At 42.6% G+C, this 22,095-nt stretch overlaps 1 protein-coding gene across 29 annotated transcripts in view; it reads right to left on the bottom strand.

Annotated features, from left to right (window-relative positions):
• The window catches only part of nrxn2 (neurexin 2), a 540,133-nt gene that overhangs the window by 96,387 nt on the left and 421,651 nt on the right, over positions 1–22,095 (bottom strand). For all 29 annotated transcript variants that reach the window (XM_062965405.1, XM_062965382.1, XM_062965398.1 and 26 more), the window contains one exon: positions 1,014–1,185. In XM_062965405.1, coding sequence (XP_062821475.1) covers positions 1,014–1,185 — 172 coding nt within the window. The remainder of the gene's footprint in view (positions 1–1,013; positions 1,186–22,095) is intronic.

The following is a 22,095-nucleotide window of genomic DNA, read 5'->3' as shown; positions in this document are numbered from 1 at the left end:
ATGCAGAAATTATGGGATGTGTCTCGATGACAGCTTGTTCCAGACATCTGTAGTGATGTAGCCACAATGTGGTGATAATTTGCGTCGTAATCTCCATACAAAATTGTAGGCACGAGGCTCCTTTTGTTCGGTGTGTCTGATTTGGGAATTCCCCGGGCACCTCTTTTCTTTGGCTGCAGCAATGAAAGGCTCTTCTGTGTTTTCGAATGGGGAAGACAAGGCGCACCGGGAGGCTTTGTTTCGTGTTTCTTTTTTGGCGGGGAGGGATAACAAGAAGACTTGGACACGTTTAGAGGCGGTTCAACCGCGAGGCGAACCAGGCAGTTGCCTGTTGCGCCATTCTCTAGGCCCACACCTATGGCAGGCATCCTCAGAGGTTCTGAGTTCTGTTGGAAGCTAGGCAAGTGGGGTTTATATATCTGTGGAAAGTCCAGGGTGGGAGAAAGAGCTCTTGTCCATTTGAGGCTAGTGTGAATGTTGCAATTGGCCAGCTTGATTAGCTTTTAATGGCCTTGCAGATTCAAAGCCAGGCTGCTTCCTCCCTGGGGGCATCCTCGGTTGGGAGGTGTTAGCTGGCCTTGTCTGGATTTCCCCTGTTTTCAGAGTGTTGTTCTTTATTTAGGCCTTTCCTTAATCCCTCCTTATTATCCAACATTTTTGCTTATCCAACGCTTTTATTTTTCAGTGATTGGTTGGGGGGTGCGCCAAAATTCTGTTCGCCTACACTTGAAAATTACCTCGGGCCGGCTCTGGACACATTCTACAAGGAAGACTTGGATGGGAAACAGACCAGCCTGGGAGAGAGTAGCCATCTGTATTTTCCAGAGGCCAGTTTGATCATTTATCACTACCCTTTGGATTGTAGAAAGGTCCGGAGACTCATCTGACCCAAGGGCCTAGATTCCCCAATAAGTGCTAGTGGCTCAAATTGGTTCTGACCTCCGCGATGCATGGGAGTGTGTGGCGTGGTGCCGGGACACAGGTTGAGGCGGGCGTTGCCTGCCAGTCCCTACCTGCGGGGTACCGTTCATTGATGGGCCAGTTGTCCACCTGCAACGTGGCATTGCCGCCGCTCCGGGTGAAGCGCACCACGTGGTATTTGCCGTCGTTCACCATGGCGTTGCTCTCCTCGATGGTGATGTCGTCCGTGCCCACGTTGAAAATGACCCCGACGGTGCCCTGGTCCTGTTTGGAAGCGAGAGAGGAGGAAGGTGGGAATGGAGAGGGAGAAAAAAAGAAAGAGAACGGGGTCAGAGAAAGGGTTCACGGGGGGGCCGGTTAGTTGGGGGGGGAAATATCCAGCAACGGCGAGTAATAGGGAGTAAGTAGGGTTCAATCTAGCCTGGCTGGAGGTATAGTAGAGTCTCACTTATCCAACACTCGCTTATCCAACGTTCTGGATTATCCAACGCATTTTTGTAGTCAATGTTTTCAATACATTGTGATATTTTGGTGGTAAATTCGTAAATACAATAATTGCTACATATCACTACTGTGTATTGAACTACCTTTTCTGTCAAATTTGTTGTTAAACATGATGTTTTGGTTCTTAATTTGTAAAATCATAACCTAATTTAATGTTTAATAGGCTTTTCCTTAATCTCTCCTTATTATCCAACATATTCGCTTATCCAACTTTCTGCCGGCCCGTTTACGTTGGATAAGCGAGACTCTACTGTAAAACATCATCATAGGATATTTATTTATACGTTACGCTTCATCAAAAATCGAAAAAATGTCCAGGGTGGTAATATTGAAAATACTTTTGGAAAGTACTGCACCCAAAAATTTATTTTCTTTTGGAAGGAAATAAATGGCAATCAGAACCTTATTGGAAAGGGAAAATGATGTCGCGTCTGTTTGGCAAATGGGAATCTCCATGAACATTTTGAAAACCACTAGTCAAGAAAAGCATGACATGTAAACTACAGGAAACACCAGATTTGGACACTTGGAGAAATAAAATAAGGGAGGTAAAAGATATGGACCAGTTAACTTTTTTACTTAAAAAGAATTCGGGAAACCCTATAAAACAAACAGACTGGGAACCAGTAGAAAATTATTTCAGAAGATTGAAGAATTCATAGAATATTAATATTCGGAGAAGAATTAGGGTCAGAAGGATAATGAATAACTTTAGATGAAAGAAACAACAAAACCCTAATCACAAAGGGTTAAAGGAAGTCATCAAATTTTTTTTTGTTTTTTTGGGGTTTTTTTGTTTGTTTTTTTCTTTTCTCTCTCTTCCTTCCCTTCCCTTCCCTTTTCACTCTCTGTTCTATACCCATTATTGTTCTCAGTCTTTCAATGTTCAAAACTTCTTATTAAAATTATTATAAAAAGGAAAAAAATAGAAAAGCATGACCTTGTCGGAAATCAGCCCTTCGAAGATGCGATATTCATAAGCACTCATGTAATGGCACACAGGTAACTCAGCTGTTAGGCTGAAGAACCATGTCATTGAACTGCCAAGGACAAAGACATGCCGCTACAAAAATGTATTTGGTTAGCAGAGTTTTAAAGATGGTTCTTTGAAGATGAAATTAGAATCATAGAATTGTAGAGTTGGAAGAGACCTCACGGGCCATCCAGTCCAACCCCCTGCAAGAAGCAGGAAAACTTGCAATTACAGTTGCAATTGCCCAAAACACTCCCTTGAAACCTCTTGGTTTAAAATACGCACTCAGAGATAAAAACAAGTATTCTCTGAAAAACAACGTATCACAAACATCTTGTATTAATTCACCATGCAGGCACATTTCTTATTAAAGTTCAGTTATAGATAGGATGTAGCTTCTCTGTGTTGAGTACACAGCCTATCATTCTTAATCAACAGTCCAAGACTTTAACTATACAGTAGAGTCTCACTTATCCAACGTTCTGGATAATCCAACGAATTTTTTTAGTCAATGTTTTCAATACATCGTGATATTTTGGTGCTAAATTCCTAATACAGTAATTACTACATAGCATTACTGCGTATTGAAATACTTTTCCTGTCAAATTTGTTGTATAACATGCTGTTTTGGTGCTTAATTTGTAAAATCATAACCTAATTTGATGTTTAATAGGCTTTTCCTTAATCCCTCCTTATTATCCAACATATTCGCTTATCCAACATTCTGCTGGCCCGTTTATGTTGAGTAAGTGAAACTCTACTGTAGTTGTACTCATTGAAGTCTATAAGTATACATGCATCTGCCTCCACTGAGGTCTAAACACATAAAGGATATAAAATGGAGTTCTGAGTCTTAATATGCTCAGCACAACCACATGCCTATAACTTCTTTCACACCAAAGAGGTACAGTCATACTGGCAAATCAATATATATATATATACAATACAGGTTAGCAAATTCATAGATTCATAGAACTGTAGACTTGGAAGGGACCCCTAGGGCCATCTAGTCCACCCCATGCAGAAAGACGCAATCTGAACCCTCTCAGCAGATGACCATCCACTCCAACCCTGGGAGCCCAGGCTCCAGCTTTCTCAGCGGTTCCCCATCTCTCCGCATGTTCCCATTGGCTCCTTCTTCCTCCTTTGCTGCAGCTCTGACTAATCACCGCTCCTTCGTTTAATCCAGTTCCTGGTGCAGCCACCAATTGACAATGCGCTGCCTAATCTCATTTGTCTCATCAATAAGCTAACGATCAGGGCAGCTTAATTTCATTTGCAACAGAGCAGTAATTAATCCCGCTCTGCAGCCTCCTTGCAGGAAAGGAGGAAAAGACACACAGAGCTGCAGAGCAAGAGGTAGCTAGTAGAGCTGTGCATGAAAATTTTCCCTTCATTTCCTTCGTGCTATCGTTTCGACTGGTCGTCTACACAAAACGAATGATGACATTTTCGAACTGAAAGCCGCAGAGTCATCGTGCTTGCTTTTGTTTTTCTTTCGTTTCTGCCCCGTAACAATAAGCAGGTACTGACAGAGGGTTTACAGCTGATGTGTACCAATGGATGTTAATATACGAGGGTTATCCAGAAAGTAGATTACATTTTGGAATTAAAAATGGGCAAAGTATAGGAGAAAACATTTACCATATGCAGTTGAAAGCCACACCCAAATACCACTTCTCAACATAGTCGCCATTCAAATCTAGGCACTTATAGCGATGAATGAGCTTGGCAACTCCTTCACCACCAAACTCTGCTGCTTGCATCCTCAACCAGCCAGTCACCCCTATCCGCAGCTGCGCATCGTCGCCAAAACGCTGCGTTGAGGATGCAAGCAGCAGAGTTTTGTGGGGAAGGAGTTGCCAGGCTCATTCATTGCCATGATAAGTACCTAGATTTGAATGGCGACTATGTTGAGAAGTGGCATTTGGGTGTGGCTTTCAACTGCATATGGTAAATGTTTTCTCCTATACTTTTTGAGGGCGCAAGCAGCAGAGTTTTGTTGGGAAGGAGTTGCCAAGCTCCTTCATCGCTATGATCAGTGCCTAGATTTGAATGGCGACTATGTTGAGAAGTGGTATTTGGGTGTGGCGTTCAACTGCATATGGTAAATGCTTTCTCCTATACTTTGTTCATTTTTAATTCCAAAACGTAATCTACTTTCTGGATAACCCGTGTGTGTGTGTGTGTGTGTGTGTGTGTGTGTATATATGGATCTGGGAGTCTAACCTGAGCCTGGGAGAGGAAAATGCCTCCACGTTAGATCTGATCTGTAGAAAAGGGGGTTAATGTAATAATATTTATATATATATAATATATATTAAGAAGGATCTGGGAATCTAACCTGAGCCTGGGAGAGGGAGATGCCTCCACATTAGATCTGATCTGTGGAAATGGGGATTAATATAATAATATTATTAATAACAATAGTACTCTGGGGGAAGATCCAAACGTTTTTAAAGGGATCGAAACGCTCTCCACGTGTGGCAATTTTCACCCCTCTAGCCCAAAAACCAATGGCACGAAAATTTCCTTTTTTTTCGTTAGCCAGTATAGGTGGCCCATTTTCGTTAGCAGGACACGAATATGAAAATGAGACGACACGAATGAAACTACACAAAACGAACAGCAATTCCCCACAAATGCACAACTCTAGTAGCTAGCCTGTTTGGGGATTGGACTATGGGGCCACTTGCTATCCATGGGGTGTCACCATTCTGGAGGTGCATTTCTCTTTGTCGCCATATTGATACGGCAGCCATTCCTATGACGTGACCAAGAGCCACCGTTACGGAACAAAACCGCAGCTACTCAGATGTAAACACCTATTTGGCCTAAAGGTTTGCACAGCCAAAGAAGAGAGAACGGCACTCCCGTTCTCTTTCAAATGGTTTCAAGGTCTGTCGCCTCTGATTCCAAAGCAAAAAGCCCCAGAGAAAGGAAGTTCATAAGAATATAGACTTAATGGATGTCAAGGAGGCTATTTTGCCCATTGGTATCAATTACATTCATGGCAAAGCTGGAGGTTTCCCTGACAGGAGACACAGATCCGTTTCAGCCCAGCTGTGCCGCCTTCCTTCCTTCCTAATATACAGGAGCCCCCTCCCTATTTGGTTTTTTTTTGAGAGATTTTTTTTTCTAAAATCCAGCCATAACTCATGGGCCGTTCTTTCCAAGCAAAGGGTGCTTATGTGGTTATAAAGAGCTCCCGATGAGTTATGGGAGCGCACAGCGCAGAGGGTCACAATTCAAGGGAGCTGTCACCTTAAGTAAGAGCCGGTTTTCTCTTGGCGGAAAGGCCAAGCACTCGAAGCGCCCGCCTCCTTCCTTGTAGGGTTTGGGACCCACATCCCCCTTCCTGGAGGTACCTACAACTACTACCCGGAACCACTTTCTTGAAAGACAAAAGGTAGAAGAGATACAGACCGAAGACAACAGCATGTGCAGAACAGCAGCCGAGTCCTCTATCATGGTATGCATGACTTAGAATAATACTAGCTGTGCCCGGCCACGCATTGCTGTGGCCTATGAGAATCCTTTGTTGGCCAGGTGGAATAGCAGTGAATAGCCTTACAGCCTCAAAGCCTGTCCGGTTTCTTCTTATGGGAATACTTGTTTGGTGAGCTGGAATACAATAGAATAGCCTTGCTGCTTGGAAGGCTGTAATACTGTTTTGGGCTTGTCCCAGTGTAAGCTGACTCGAGTCCTTCGGGAGATGGAGCGGGAATAAATAAAGTTTAATAATAATAATAATAATAATAATAATAATAATAATAATAATAATGATGTATGACTATAATAATATTGTATTGTATGACTGTGGGACTTCCAAATTCAGACTGACAAAGTTCTGGAACACAACACACCAGACAGCACAGTTGTGGAAAAGAAAAAGGTTTGGATCATTGATGTTGCCATCCCAGGTGACAGTCGCATTGACGAAAAACAACAGGAAAAACTCAGCCGCTATCAGGACCTCAAGATTGAACTTCAAAGACTCTGGCAGAAACCAGTACCGGTGGTCCCGGTGATGATGGGCAAATTGGGTGCCGTGCCAAAAGATCTCAGCCGGCATTTGGAGACAATAGACATTGACAAAATTACGATCTGCCATATTGTATGACACAGCAAACAAGATAGACATGCTGGATTTCGTATCACAAAATCACAAGTCGAACACTTCCCAAGTGTCTAGGACTGTGTGATGTATTTTCGGATGATGCGTGCAGATCCCAACAGGGTGGCCTTTTGCAGTTGGCAGGTCGTGATTTTGTCAATGTCTATTGTTTCCCAATGCCGGCTGAGATCTTTTGGCACGGCACCCAGTGTGCCAGTCACCACCGGGACCACCTGCACTGGTTTCTGCCAGTCTTTGAAGTCCAATAATATTATTATTTGAAGATTATTATTATTATTATTATTATTATTATTATTATTATTATTATTATTATTATTATTATTTACACTCTAGGGGAATGGTTTTTTTTAAATTTTTCGGGATTTTTTCTGGCCATGTCTCTGTTTTCTTTTTCTTTTGATGGTCACTCCTTAGAAACTGATTAGTTTTGTGGCCAAATTTGGTGGGATTTGGCCCAGTCCTTTGTTATGGGCTGTTAGCTGGCCCTGATTGTTTCTTGTCGCGAATTCCCATGTTGTTGTTGTTGTTGTTGTTGTTATTATTATTATTATTATTATTATTATTATTATTATTATTTTATTTTATTTTTAGACCCCTGTTTTCCCCCTGATTTTTGAATGTTGCTCTTTACTTACTGTCCTGCTTTTAGAGTTTTTTTTAATACTGGTAGCCAGATTTTTCTTCATTTCCCCCAGACAGGACGCAGCCAGGCTTTGAAGCTGCAAGGCTTTTCAGTGCTAATCAAGGTGTCCAGTTGCAACATTCACACTTGCCTCAAACAGACAAGAGTTCTTTTTCCCACCCTGGACATCATTCCACAGGTATATAAACCCCACTTGCCTAGCTTCCACTTGCCTAGACCTCTCCGGATGCCTGCCATAGATGTGGGTGAAACGTCAGGAGAGAATGCTTCCGGAGCATGGCCATACAGTCTGCAAAACTCACAGCAATCTTACTGACTGTTTTGCCAGTCTCTCGAGAGTCCCAGACTCTCTGCAGTAGCAAATCCCCCGCAGAAACCCAAAAAAAACCCCATGAAGTTGATTCAACCAAGGTGTTTTCATGATGAATTCATTAGCACCCATTTGCATATGACTAATAATTGGGAAAACCAGATGTGTGCATGTATAGATACCTTTTTTATATGCACAAACGTGCCAGAGCTTCAGGTGGATGACACACCAGCACATTGTTTGACGCACAAAGAAGAGTTTGGGAAAGGATCCCAAATGCACCAAAGGAAGGGGGAAATGTTATAATAATAATATTATTATTATTTTATTGTATGACACAGCAAACAAGATAGATATGCTGGATTTCGTATCACAAAATCACAAGTCGAACACTTCCCAAGTGTCTAGGACTGTGTGATGTATTTTCGGATGATGCGTGCAGATCCCAGTAGGGTGGCCTTTTGCAGTTGGCAGATCGTAATTTTGTCAATGTCTGTTGTTTCCAAATGCCGGCTGAGATCTTTTGGCACGACACCCAATGTGCCCATCACCACCGGGACTGCACTGGTTTCTGCCAGAGTCTTTGAAGTTCAATCTTGAGGTCCTGATAGCGGCTGAGTTTTTCCTGTTGTTTTTCGTCAATGCGACTGTCACCTGGGATGGCGACATCAATGATCCAAACCTTTTTCTTTTCCACAACTGTGATGTCTGGTGTGTTGTGTTCCAGAACTTTGTCAGTCTGGATTCGGAAGTCCCACAGTATCTTTGCGTGCTCATTTTCCAATACTTTTGCAGGTTTGTGATCCCACCAGTTCTTTGCTGCTGGGAGGTGGGACTTGAGGCATAAGTTCCAATGAATCATTTGGGCCACATAGTTGTGCCTCTGTTTGTAGTCTGTCTGTGCAATTTTCTTACAGCAGCTGAGGATATGATCCATGGTTTCATCAGCTTCCTTGCACAGTCTGCATTTTGGGTCATCAGCTGATTTTTCGATCTTGGCCTTGATTGCCTTTGTTCTGATGGCTTGCTCCTGGGCTGCAAGGATCAGGCCTTCTGTCTCCTTCTTCAGGGTCCCATTCGTGAGCCAGAGCCAGGTCTTCTCCTTGTCAGCTTTTCCTTCAATTTTGTCAAGGAACTTTCCATGCAAGGTTTTGTTGTGCCTGCTGTCAGCTCTAGTTTGTAGTGCGGTTTTCTTGTACTGGTTTTTTGTCTGCTGTGCTTTGAGGAGTTTCTGATTTTTGACTTCAATCAAAGCAGGTTCTTCACTTTGCTTTCCATATTCTGCCAGGGCATGTTCTTCTTCTTTGGCTGCTTGTTTGACTTGTAAGAGTCCTCTGCCCCCTGATCTTCTAGGCAGATATAGCCGGTCAACATCACTGCGAGGGTGCAGTGAGTGATGAATGGTCATGAGTTTTCTTGTTTTTCTGTCCAAATTGTCCAGTTCCATCTGTATCCAGTTTATGATGCCAGCAGTATATCTTATGAGAGGTATGGCCCAGGTGTTTATGGCCTTGATGGTGTTGCCTCCATTGAGCTTGCTTTTGAGAATTTTTCTGACCCTTTGTGTGTATTCTTTACTGACCACAGTCTTCACATGTTCATGCTTGATGTTGTCCAGCTGTAATATGCCCAGATATTTATAGGCCTCTGGCTGGTGACACTTTATTGTTTGGCTATTAGGCATATTAATGCCCTTACTTTCAATGATTTTTCCCTTCTTCAATGCCACTGTCGAACATTTGTCCAAGCCAAACTCCATGCTGATATCAGTGCTAAAAATTCGGACAGTGTTAGTCAGAGACTGGATTTCAGTTTCCGTTTTCCCATACAGCTTCAGGTCATCCATGTACATCAGATGCGAAATTTTGTGAGAATTCTTAGATGTTTATTATTATTATTATTATTATTATTATTATTATTATTATTATTATTATTGGAATGGTGGACGGGGCCAAATCTCTCCAGTGTGATGGCAAATCAACGGAAAGAATACCGAGCAACACTGGTAGATTTAACAGTGTGATGATGGTCAGGAAACCATCCGTTTCATTTCAACTCTCGGGCATCGAGGACGGAATCCCTCTGACGGCAAATCCCTGCAAAGGCGAGGATAGCGCTGCAGCGTGGTGGAGCCACTGCTGGGAGGAAGGCCGGGTGGAAGGGGACGGTGGTGGCAGCGGAGTCATTAAGGGCTTATTATGCTAAGCAGTGATTAATACCACGCGGTGGGAGCGGCTGGCTGGCGGTGCCTGCTCACGCTGCTTATTAGAGCCATGCATGTAATTATTGCATTAAAGCCCGATTATCGGAGCGCAGGGGCGTGGGCACTTGATCAATGCCCTCCCCGGCCCCCCACAGACTGGAGAGGCAACGGCAAGAGAAGCATCGGATCCTAGAGTTGGGAGGGGCTCTCAAGGGCCATCCAGTCTAACCCACTTCTACCAAGCCCTCCCGACAGATGGCCATCCAGCCTGGGCTTAAAAACCTCCACAGAAGGAGACTACATCAGCCTGTTTTTTTTTTAACTGAACACGCCTACCTGTATTTTATAATGTGTTTTATGAATACTGATGTAAGTTAATAATTTTTTAACTGATTTATATGGCACTGTATAATTTTTATATATGCGTTTTATTGTAAGCCGCCCTGAATCCCCTGTTGGGTGAGAAGGGCGGGATATAAATATTGTAATAAATAAATAAATAAATAAATAAATACATCATCATCATCAGCAGCAGCATTACTATAATAATAATAATAATAATAATAATAATAATAATCATTATCATCATCATCATCATCTGTGGACTCATCTTGTTGTGTTTCTAATAATAATGATAATAATAATAATACATCACACAATCATAATACTTGGGAAGTGTTCGACTTGTGATTTTGTGATACGAAATCCAGCATTCAGATCTCGTTTGCTGTGTCATATTATGTCTTTGTGTCAATATAATAATAAAAATAGTAATAATAATAATAATAATAATAATAATAATAATAATAATACATCACACAGTCCTAGACACTTGGGAAGTGTTCGACTTGTGATTTTGTGATACAAAATCCAGCATTTAGATCTCGTTTGCTGTGTCATATTATGTCTTTGTGTCAATATAGTAATAAAAATAGTAATAATAATAATAATAATAATACATCACACAGTCCTAGACACTTGGGAAGTGTTCGACTTGTGATTTTGTGATACAAAATCCAGCATTTAGATCTCGTTTGCTGTGTCATATTATGTCTTTGTGTCAATAATAATAATAATAATAATAATACATCACACAATCCTAAACACTTGGGAAGTGTTCAACTTGTGATTCTGTGATACGAAATCCAGCATATAGATCTCGTATGTTGTGTCATATTATGTCTTTATTTATTGTATATTATTTATTTTATTTATTATCGGCATTTATATACCGCCCTTCTCACCCTGAAGGGAACTCAATATTTTTGTGTCAATAACAACAACAACAACAACAACAACAACAACAATAAATACATCACACAGTTCTAGACACTTGGGAAGTGTTCGACTTGTGATTTTGTGATACGAAATCCAGCATATAGATCTAGTTTGCTGTGTCATACTGTGCCTTTATTTATTTTATATTATTTATTTTATTTATATCCTGCCCTTCTCATCCCGAAGGGGACTCAATATTATTGTCTCAATAATAATAATAATAATAATAATAATAATAATAATAATAATAATAATAACATCACACAGTCCTAAACACTTGGGAAGTGTTCGACTTGTGATTTTGTGATACGAAATCCAGCATATAGATCTCATTTGCTGTGTCATACTATGTCTTTGTGTTAATAACAACAACAATAACAACAATAATAAATACATCACACAGTCCTAGACACTTGGGAACTGTTCGACTTGTGATTTTGTGATATGAAATCCAGCATATAGATCTACTTGCCTAGTTTCCAACAGACCTCACAACCTCAGAGATGTGGGCGAAATGTCAGGAGAGAATGCTTCTGCAACATGGCCAGACAGCCCGGAAAACTCACAGCTACCCAGTGATTCCGGCCATGAAAACCTAGATCTTGTTTGCTGTATCAGACTATGTCTTTGTGTTAACAACAACAACAACAACAACAACAATAATAAATACATCACACAATTCTAGACACTTGGGAAGTGTTCGACTTGTGATTTTGTGATACAAAATCCAGCATATAGATCTACTTGCCTAGTTTCCAACAGATCTCACAACCTCTGAGGATGCCTGCCATAGTTGTGGGCAAAATGTCAGGAAAGAATACTTCTCGAACATGGCCAGGCAGCCCGGAAAACTCACAGCAACCGAGTGATTCCGGCCATGAAAACTTTCGACTAGAAATCAATATTGCTGTTTTGGTGCCTCAAATGAGCAGTCCTCGAAAGGCTACCAAGTTCCTATGGCTAATTTTGGGTGCTTTTAGGAAAAAAATGTTTGGATGCTATGGAATGGGCACTGATGCGATTGGAGCTACACTTTGCCTTGGTCTCTGTCAAGAGCCAGGCATATAATCCATCTCCCCTAACGCTTGCTTGCTTGCTCCGGGGTCAGACCCGCCGAAGGTGACAAGCCTTGGCAGTCAAAACCTTGAGTGACAAACGGTTGCAGCTCTTGGCACCAGCGAGAAGTAATGCCAGCACCTCACGCAACCTGCTCCTGACCCTTGGCTGAACAATGAAGCCGCCTCTCGCCCGAAGGTCGTAAATTCCAATGAGCTAAATGCACCTCTGTCAGAAATAACTGTACAAGTCTGCACCACTTTCTCTTGCCTGTTGCTCGTGCCAACTACGAGGGTTGAATGAAAAGTAATGCCTCCACCTTCGTAACTCCTCAACAGATGGCAGTCCTCGTATGCGGCAGGTCCTGGCTTGTTGAGTAGACTCTCCTATACAATTCCATTTTAGCATTGAATGGTTGTGTTGTTAAAGTGTGAAGTATGGAACCCTGCACAGACGGAGAAGCCTTAGCATTGAACGGTTGTGTTGTTAAAGTGCCAAGTATGGAACCCTGCGCAGACAGGGAAGCCTTAGCATTGAACGGTTGTGTTGTTAAAGTGCAAAGTATGGAACCCTGCACAGACTGGGAAGCCTTAGCATTGAACGGTTGTGTTGTTAAAGTGCCAAGTATGGAACCCTGCACAGACTGGGAAGCCTTAGCATCGGACGGTTGTGTTGTTAAAGTGCCAAGTATGGAACGCTGCGCAGACGGGAAAGCCTTAGCATTGAACGGTTGTGTTGTTAAAGTGCCAAGTATGGAACCCTGCACAGACGGAGAAGCCTTAGCATTGAACGGTTGTGTTGTTAAAGTGCCAAGTATGGAACCCTGCACAGACCGGGAAGATTTAGCATTGAACGGTTGTGTTGTTAAAGTGCGAAGTAAGGAACCCTGCACAGACCGGGAAGATTTAGCATTGAACGGTTGTGTTGTTAAAATGCGAAGTAAGGAACCCTGCACAGACCGGGAAGATTTAGCATTGAACGGTTGTGTTGTTAAAGTGCGAAGTAAGGAACCCTGCGCAGACGTTCGGTCAATGTGACTTAAGCAACGAGCAGTCATTGAATTCTTGACAGCAGAAGGTGTCACCCCAAAGGAGATTAATCAAATGCAAGCTTTTTATGGGGATTGTGTTGATGTGTGTCCTGTGCGTCGTTGGGTGAGTAAGTTTAAAGATGTTGAGGTGGGAAGATCTGACTTGCGTGACAAACAAAGAGTTGGACGTCCTGTGACAACAACCACTGAGTTTCACAAGTAAAAGGTGGACAGATTGATTCAGGACGATCGTCGTATCCCTCGGAGAGAAATTTCAAGCATCATTGGCATTTCACAAGAACGTGTGGGTCACATTATTGTTTTGCTTGGCTATCGGAAGATCTGTGCACAATGGGTCCTGTGAGACGCTGGATGCGGAAACCGAGTGTCGACTTCTTCCATGACGGCTTCAGAAAACTTGTTCATCGTTGGCAGAAATGTATCCAATTGTCTGATGACTATGTTTAAAAGTGAATAGTGATAATTAAAGGATTGGGGTTGTTGTATGTTTTTCGGGCTGTGTGGCCATGTTCCAGAAGTATTCTGTCCTGACGTTTCGCCCACATCTACGGCAGGCATCCTCAGAGGTTGTGAGGTATGGATAAACTAAGTAAGGAAAGGAAATAATATATATCTGTGGAGACTCCAGGATGTGGCAAGAGTCCTTTGTCACTGGGAAGCCAGCATTAATGTTTCAGTTAATCACCCTAATTAGCATTGGAAAGGTTTTGTCTCTTGCCTGGGGGCATCCTTTGTTCAGTCATTAGCTGTCTTCTGCCCTCAGAGTGTTGGTTCCCATCTACTGTTTTGATTTTAGTGTTTTTTAATACTGGTAGCCAGATTTTGTTCATTTTCATGGTTTCTTCCTTTCTGTTGAAGTTGTCCACCTGCTTGTGGATTTCAATGGCTTCTCTGTGTCGTCTGACATGATCGTTGTTGGAATGGTCCAGCATTTCTGTGTTCTCAAATAATATCCTGTGTCCAGGCTGGTTCATCAAGTGCTCTGCTATGGCTGATTTCTCTGTCTTCGACAACAAATTAAAGGATTATTTCTGCATTTGATTTATTAAAATATTCCCATCCAAACCCAAGTCACGAAGGTGGAGGTGTTACTTTTCATTCAACCCTCGTATGTTCCCACTGGAAAGCTCCCTCTGTGGTTAACAAAGGAGCCTAGATTCACGGGAACCAGGATCAAAAAAAGAAGGCTTCATGGGTCAGTGCAAATGTCATGCCATTCAATGGCACACTGAAGGCAAAGGGACAAAGCGATGACAGATCCCGAAAATGGCTGGCAAGGTGGCTGCAATGTGTGGGATGCCCCTGTCGCTCGGCACGAGGTGACAGCCACGGAGCTATCGCTGGGCTGCGAGTGGCACACTTAGGGCGAGATTTATGTCACTCACGGAGGCTGGGAATTAAAACGGGAGCGAGGAAGAAAGAGGCGCTGGAGGACAAGAAGCAGGGATGGATTTACGAGAGCAGAAGGAGAGCGCCTTGGCAGGCGGGCCATGACGGCTCGCTGGCACAATAACTCCTGGGCTCGGGTGAGCGCACAACCACGGCCGAGTGGCCCCATCGCCAAGGGTTTAATGGAGCATGTAAGGCCAGCGAGAGAGAGAAAAAGCACGCCTGTCTACTCCAAGATGGCTGCCAAGGCACCAAAATGGCTGCTTTCGCAGGATTGCGGCTCACGGGTTTTGTGTTCAAAACAACGAGCGTGTTTGATCATGCATTGATTAGCAAGTGGAGCCTCACCTGCTGATTCCATCTGAAATCTTTGTTAAAGGCACAACGGGAGGTCCGACTGGATTTTGTTTTATTTTTAATGGAGTCGGGAAAGAAGCATTTAGCGGGTTTGGACCCAAAACCCATTTACAAGTCCCTTGGACGTTGAGATTGTATCGAGACGGCTAGAGCTGCCCATGAGCAACTACGTTCCCCTGCAGTTTGATTGAACGTTCATTCCGTTGGTCGTGAAAACACCAGAAGAGGCCGACAGCACGACAGCCTTGGCGGAAAAATGGGATTTGCGCAGCCAGAAAGCAAGCCATGCTTGGATTTTGGAGCATATTTCTGGGTAAAGAGTACCCAAGGGCCGGGCTTTAGTCCATCACATTAACCACCAGCTGCAATAAATCCTTCCAATTGACAGGTTAGCGCAGGGGTCCCCAAACTAAGGCCCGGGGGCCGGATGCGGCCCTCCAAGGTCATTTACCTGGCCCTCACCCTCAGTTTTATAATATAATATTTTTATATCAGTTTTAATAATATAATATATTGTATATACATATAATATTGATAATAATCTTATGTTATACAATATAAAACTAATAGTAATACCATATAATAATAATTATATGTTATATATTACATATTATATAATAGTATAGTGGTATAGTTCAATATAGTAATATATAATGCTAATATTGTGTTATGCTAATAATATAATATATTGTATGTACATACAGCTGCTCTGAGTCCCCTTCGGGGTGAGAAGGGTGGGATATAAATGTAGTAAATAAATGCAGTAAATAAAAAAATTAATTTTAGACTTAGGTTCGGCCAAAGTCTGACATGACTTGAAGGCACACAACAACAACAACAATCCTAATTAACTTGACTATCTCATTGGCCAGCAGCAGGCCCACACTTTCCATTGAAATCCTAATAGGTTTATGTTGGTTAAAATTGTTTTCATTTTTAAATATGGTATTGTTCTTTTGTTGTTGTTGTTGTTGTTGTTGCACTACAAATAAGACATGTGCAGTATGCTAGGAATTTGTTTGTATTTTTTTTCAAATGATAATTCAGCCCCTCAACAGTCTGAAGGATTGTGGACCGGCCCTCTGCTTAAAAAGTTTGGGGACCCCTGGGTTAGCGGATTGAAGGCCGGGTCGGGGTGAGTGCCTGACCTTCAGCCCAGCTCACTGCCTACCTAGCGGATTGTAAACAACGGTAAGTAGATAAGCGGGGAGGTATTTTAATGGCACCATAAAGGAAATACTGTGTTTCCTCACTACTTCGCGGTTCGCTTTTCTCGGATTCTCTGTTTCACGGTTTTTCAATAAACACTAAAAGAATATAATAAATGGCATTGAATGTTTGCCATGTATGTGTACACTGTTATCCGCCCTGAGTCCCCTTCGGGGTGGGAAGGGCGGAATATAAATACTGCAAATAAATAAGTAAATAAACCTATATAACAAAACTAGCTGTGCCCGGCCACGCGCTGCTGTGGCGAAGTATGGTGGTATATACTACAGTAGAATCTCACTTATCCAACATTCACTTATCCAATGTTCTGGATTATCCAACGCAGTCTGCCTTTTAGTAGTAAATGTTTTGTAGTCAGTGTTTTAAATTCATTGTGATATTTTGGTGCTAAATTTGTAATACAGTAATTACTACATACCGTGTTTTCCCCAAAATAAGACAGTGTCTTATATTAATTTTTGCTCCCGAAGATGTGCTAGGTCTTATTTTCAGGGGATGTCTTATTTTTCCATGAAGAAGAATTCACATTTATTGTTGAACAAAAAAAATGAACATTTATTATATACTGTACAGTAGTTGTCGTCATAAACTAGCATAATCAGACAAACTGAATCCTATCAAGAATTTCTTGTTACTACAAATATTTCCATGTACAACACTCTATGGTATGTACATTTCTGGTGTTCTGTTTGGTGGGCCTGCTTCCAAACAAAAACTTTGCTAGGTCTTACTTTCGGAGGAGGCCTTATATTTAGCAATTCAGCAAAACCTCTACTAGGTCTTATTTTCTGGGGATGTCTTATTTTAGGGGAAACAGGGTAGTATTACTGGGCATGGAACTACTTTTTCTGTCAAATTTGTTGTATAACATGATGTTTTGGTGCTTAATTTCTATAATGATTACCTAATTTGATGTTTAATTGGCTTTTCCCGAATCTCTTCTTATTATCCAACATATTCACTTATCCAACGTTCTACTGGCCTGTTTATGTTGGATAAGTGAGACTACTGTATATTTATAACCTTATATTATCTGCTTAGAACTTGATTATATGAGGCCCCTTCTTCACAGCTGTATAAAATTCACACTGAAGTGGATTATATGGCAGTGTGGAGTCAAAATAATCCAGTTCAAAACAGATAATATAAGTTTATAAATGGGTTATATAGCTGTGTGGAAGGGCCTCGAGTCTACACTGCCATATAATCCAGTTAAAATCTGATAATCTGTATTTTATAGGCAGTGTGGAAGAGGCCTAAGTGAGGCCTAACTCTGCCTATCCCCTGGGCTGAGTGGGTTGCTAGGAGACCAAGTGGGCGGAGCTTAGCCTTCTAACTGGCAGCAAGTGGAAAAAAACAATTCTTCCTCTCCCTCTAATTAGGACTTTATTTTTCTTTTCTTTTTGTTGTATGAACGTAGAGGCATGGATGAGGGGTTGTGCTGCCAAGTTTAGTGTTTCTGGGATGTGTAGTTTTGTTGTTTTGTCCTAGGCCGAAATGTCATTACCCTTTTATATATATAGATGGTCTGGTTGAGAAACAACTTTTTGTGTCTTGCTTGTCCACCTCCAGACTAGCAAATGGTGCCGTTCCCAAAAACAATAATGAAGGCAGGCTGTTTGGGGCTGGAATTCTTGCTCAGAAATAACCTTCGCATCCTCGGCTGCTCCAATGGCCTCTGGTCTGGTTGGCAGCCTTTTTCGTAAGGGATCGCGAAAAGAGGCAATGCTATTCCTCGAGGCATCCCCAAAAGCTCTGCTCCTTTGGATTCCCGCCAGCCATGTTCCCTGTCTCTATAACGGAGCCCATAATACACACAAGGCCATCATTTTCACCACAAAAGAGTAATTGTTTACAATTTAGAGTGAAATAGTAGGAGCCAAGCGTGGTCAAATGGCTAAAGGTTTCAATGACAGAGATCACGCAAGGCAGAGGAAGCTGCAGCAGTTTGCTTACATGCTATGCTAATTATATATATATGTATATATGTGTGTGTGTGTGTGTGTGTGTGTGTGTGTGTGTGTGTATATATATATATATATATATAAAAGAGTGATGGCATCACAGCAGCGGACAAAACAACAAAAGTAAACACCCCACAACCTCGAAAATTGACAGCACCACCCCTCATCCACGCCTCTAGGTTGATACAACAAAAATAAAATAAAAACAAAGTCCTAATTAGAGGGAGAGGAATAATTGTTTTTATCCAATTGCTGCCAGTTAGAAGGCTAAGCTCCGCCCACTTGGTCTCCTAGCAACCCACTCAGCCCAGGGGACCCTTGACCTTAACTACCACCAATTCCTCAATACTTTTTTTCCCATACCACCAGACTTCGCCACAGCAACGCGTGGCCGGGCACAGCTAGTGTGTGTGTGTGTGTATATATATATATATATATATGTGTGTGTGTATGTATATATGTATGTGTATGTATATATATGTACTGTATATACTCGAGTATAAGCCTAGTTTTTCAGCCCTTTTTTTAAGACTGAAAAAGCCCCCCTCGGCTTATACTCGGGTGAGGGTCCTGGTTGGCTTATATTTGGGTCAGCTTATACGAGAATATATGGTACATTTATTATTTTTCTCTATTATTATTGATATTATTACATTTATTATTTTTCTCTATTATTATTGGTATTATTACATTTATTATTTTTCTCTATTATTGTTGCTACTATTACATTTATTTTACTCTATTATTATTATTATTATTATTACATTTATTATTTCACTCTGATATTATTATTATATTATTTTACTCTATTTATTACTACATGTATTATTTTCCTGTATTTATTATTATTATTACATGTATTATTTCACTCTATTATTATTAAAAGGATCCATAAGCGCATTTACATTGAAAAAAGATGAGAATAATGATTTGATCAGAGTTGGACAGTCTTAAATTACAGCTTTATGTAAATATTCAAAAACATTTAATCTACTGATGCCTCAATGAATGTAATTTTATTGGTATCTATTTTTATTTCTGAAATTTACCACCCTCGGCTTATACTGGAGTCAATGTTTTCCCAGTTTTTTTGTGGTAAAATTAGGTGCCTCGGCTTATATTTGGGTCGGCTTATACTCGAGTATATACGGTATATATGCATATATGTATATATATATGTGTGTGTGTGTGTGTGTGTGTATACACACACATGCATATATACATATATACAATATAATTTACAATAATATGTAACCCCAAATAACCCAGGAACAGGCCTAAAAACGAAGACACCAAGGCACCCCAGCTTCCAGGGGCCACATGGGGGAAGGAGGAGGAGGAGAAGCAGCAGTCAGGAGGCTTGTTGTCACATCTTTCGTGGCCAGTCAGCCTCCTCTCCTGACATCACAGTTGCCTTGACACTATGAGAGAGTTTTCCAAGAGCAACGGTGTAGTAACCATGAGGCTGTGGACCATATTTTAGTTCTTAGAGACTAGTGGTGGTCCACGGACCACAGTTTGGGATTCTGGGAACTACTGCTGTAGAATAAATGCAGTTTGATACTTGAGATGCTGTTGGTCAATGCTGTGGCATCCGGGGAGTTGTAGTTTGCATGCAGCCAACCCAGCAGAGTAGAGAAGAGAGGAAAGGGGTAGTCAGGAGGCTTGTTGGGGGGAGGAGAAGCAGCAGTCAGGAGGCTTGTTGGGGGAAGGAGGAGAAGAAGCAGCAGTCAGGTGGCTTGTTGGGAGAAGGAGGAGGAGGAGAAGCAGCAGTCAGGAGGCTTGTTGGGAGAAGGAGGAGGAGGAGAAGCAGCAGTCAGGAGGCTTGTTGGGAGAAGGAGGAGGAGGAGAAGCAGCAGTCAGGAGGCTTGTTGGGAGAAGGAGGAGGAGGAGAAGCAGCAGTCAGGAGGCTTGTTGGGAGAAGGAGGAGGAGGAGAAGCAGCAGTCAGGAGGCTTGTTGGGAGAAGGAGGAGGAGGAGAAGCAGCAGTCAGGAGGCTTGTTGGGAGAAGGAGGAGGAGGAGAAGCAGCAGTCAGGAGGCTTGTTGGGAGAAGGAGGAGGAGGAGAAGCAGCAGTCAAGAGGCTTGTTGGGAGAAGGAGGAAGAGGAGAAGCAGCAGTCAGGAGGCTTGTTGGGAGAAGGAGGAGGAGGAGAAGCAGCAGTCAGGAGGCTTGTTGGGAGAAGGAGGAGGAGGAGAAGCAGCAGTCAGGAGGCTTGTTGGGAGAAGGAGGAGGAGGAGAAGCAGCAGTCAGGTGGCTTGTTGGGAGAAGGAGGAGGAGAAGCAGCAGTCAGGAGGCTTGTTGGGAGAAGGAGGAGGAGGAGAAGCAGCAGTCAGGAGGCTTGTTGGGAGAAGGAGGAGGAGGAGAAGCAGCAGTCAGGAGGCTTGTTGGGAGAAGGAGGAGGAGGAGAAGCAGCAGTCAGGAGGCTTGTTGGGAGAAGGAGGAGGAGGAGAAGCAGCAGTCAGGTGGCTTGTTGGGAGAAGGAGGAGGAGAAGCAGCAGTCAGGAGGCTTGTTGGGAGAAGGAGGAGGAGGAGGAGAAGCAGCAGTCAGGAGGCTTGTTGGGAGAAGGAGGAGGAGGAGAAGCAGCAGTCAGGAGGCTTGTTGTCACATCTTTCCTGGGTAGTCAGCCTCTCCCCTCCCAACGTCCCAGTTGCCTCGACATTATACGAAAAATTGATTTGTAACCCTTTCGGTACAAAAGTTGGAGATTGATCCCTGGTCATGGCCCAGAGCCGGGATGAGTGTGGACTGCCAGGACCTGAAGACGGGCAAGAGAAGCCGGGATATGGAAGACTTTCTTGCAAAACCAGAGGTAAGGCTGTTTATAGATGAGCTGGCCCCGACTGTGGTCTGAGTCCATCTCAGGCTCCCTCGCAAGCAATTGGCTGCAAGGGGAGGGAGGGTTGTGAGCCGGTGCCGGCCTCTGCAGCCGCTCCATCTCTTTTGACAGCTTTGCCCGCCGTCCCCTGTTCCCTAGCAACCAGGCGAGATCAATCTCAGCGCCACTCCATCCACCTGTCAACCTGCATCAACACCTCATCGCTCACCCCGGGGCCGGGCCGGTAATAGAGATGTATGGGGGGGAGGGCACCCTAGAGTCCATTGCAATCCCCTCAGTCCAAGGAGTTGCAGATCAGGACCTTGGAGAGAGGCACGAGAGCCACGTTTAAATATTGGAAGGAATGCTGCTCAAGAGACTAGAACCCAATGGAGCAATGGGTTCAAGTTGCAAAAGAGATTCCACCGAACTATTAGGAAGAGCTGTTCAGCAGGGGAATATGCTGCCTGGAAGTCTGGTCGTGTTTCTATCCCAAACATCATCATCATCATCATAACAGGAAAAACTCAGCCGCTATCAGGACCTCAAGATTGAACTTCAAAGACTCTGGCAGAAACCAGTGCATGTGGTCCCGGTGGTGATGGGCACACTGGGTGCCGTGCCAAAAGATCTCAGCCGGCATTTGGAAACAATAGACATTGACAAAATTACGATCTGCCAACTGCACAAGGCCACTCGACTGGGATCTGCAAGCATCATCCGAAAATACATCACACAGTCCTAGACACTTGGGAAGTGTTCCACTTGTGATTTCGTGATACGAAACCCAGCATATCTATCTTGTTTGCTGTGACATAAAATAATAATAATAATAATAATAATAATAATAATAATAATAATAATAATAATAGGCAGGTGGTCCTGGTGGTGATGGGCACACTGGGTGCCGTGCCAAAAGATCTCAGCCGTCATTTGGAAATAACAGACATTGACAAAATCACGATCTGCCAACTGCAAAAGGCCACCCTGCTGGGATCTGCACGCATCATCCGAAAATACATCACACAGTCCTAGACACTTGGGAAGTGTTTGACTTGTGGTTTTGTGATACGAAATCCAGCATATCTATCTTGTTTGCTGTGCCATAATAAAATAATAATAATAATAATAATAATAATAATAATAATAATAATAATAATAATACATCACACAGTCCTAGACACTTGGGAAGTGTTCAACTTGTGATTTTGTGAAACGAAATCCAGCATATCTATCTTGCTTGCTGTGTCATAATAAAATAA

The sequence above is a fragment of the Anolis carolinensis genome, unplaced genomic scaffold (genome assembly GCF_035594765.1).
Source record: "Anolis carolinensis isolate JA03-04 unplaced genomic scaffold, rAnoCar3.1.pri scaffold_14, whole genome shotgun sequence".
NCBI classification, from domain to species: Eukaryota; Metazoa; Chordata; class Lepidosauria; order Squamata; family Dactyloidae; genus Anolis; species Anolis carolinensis.
Note: the sequence above shows the minus strand (reverse complement) of the source record. Positions and strands in the feature narration are given on the sequence as shown.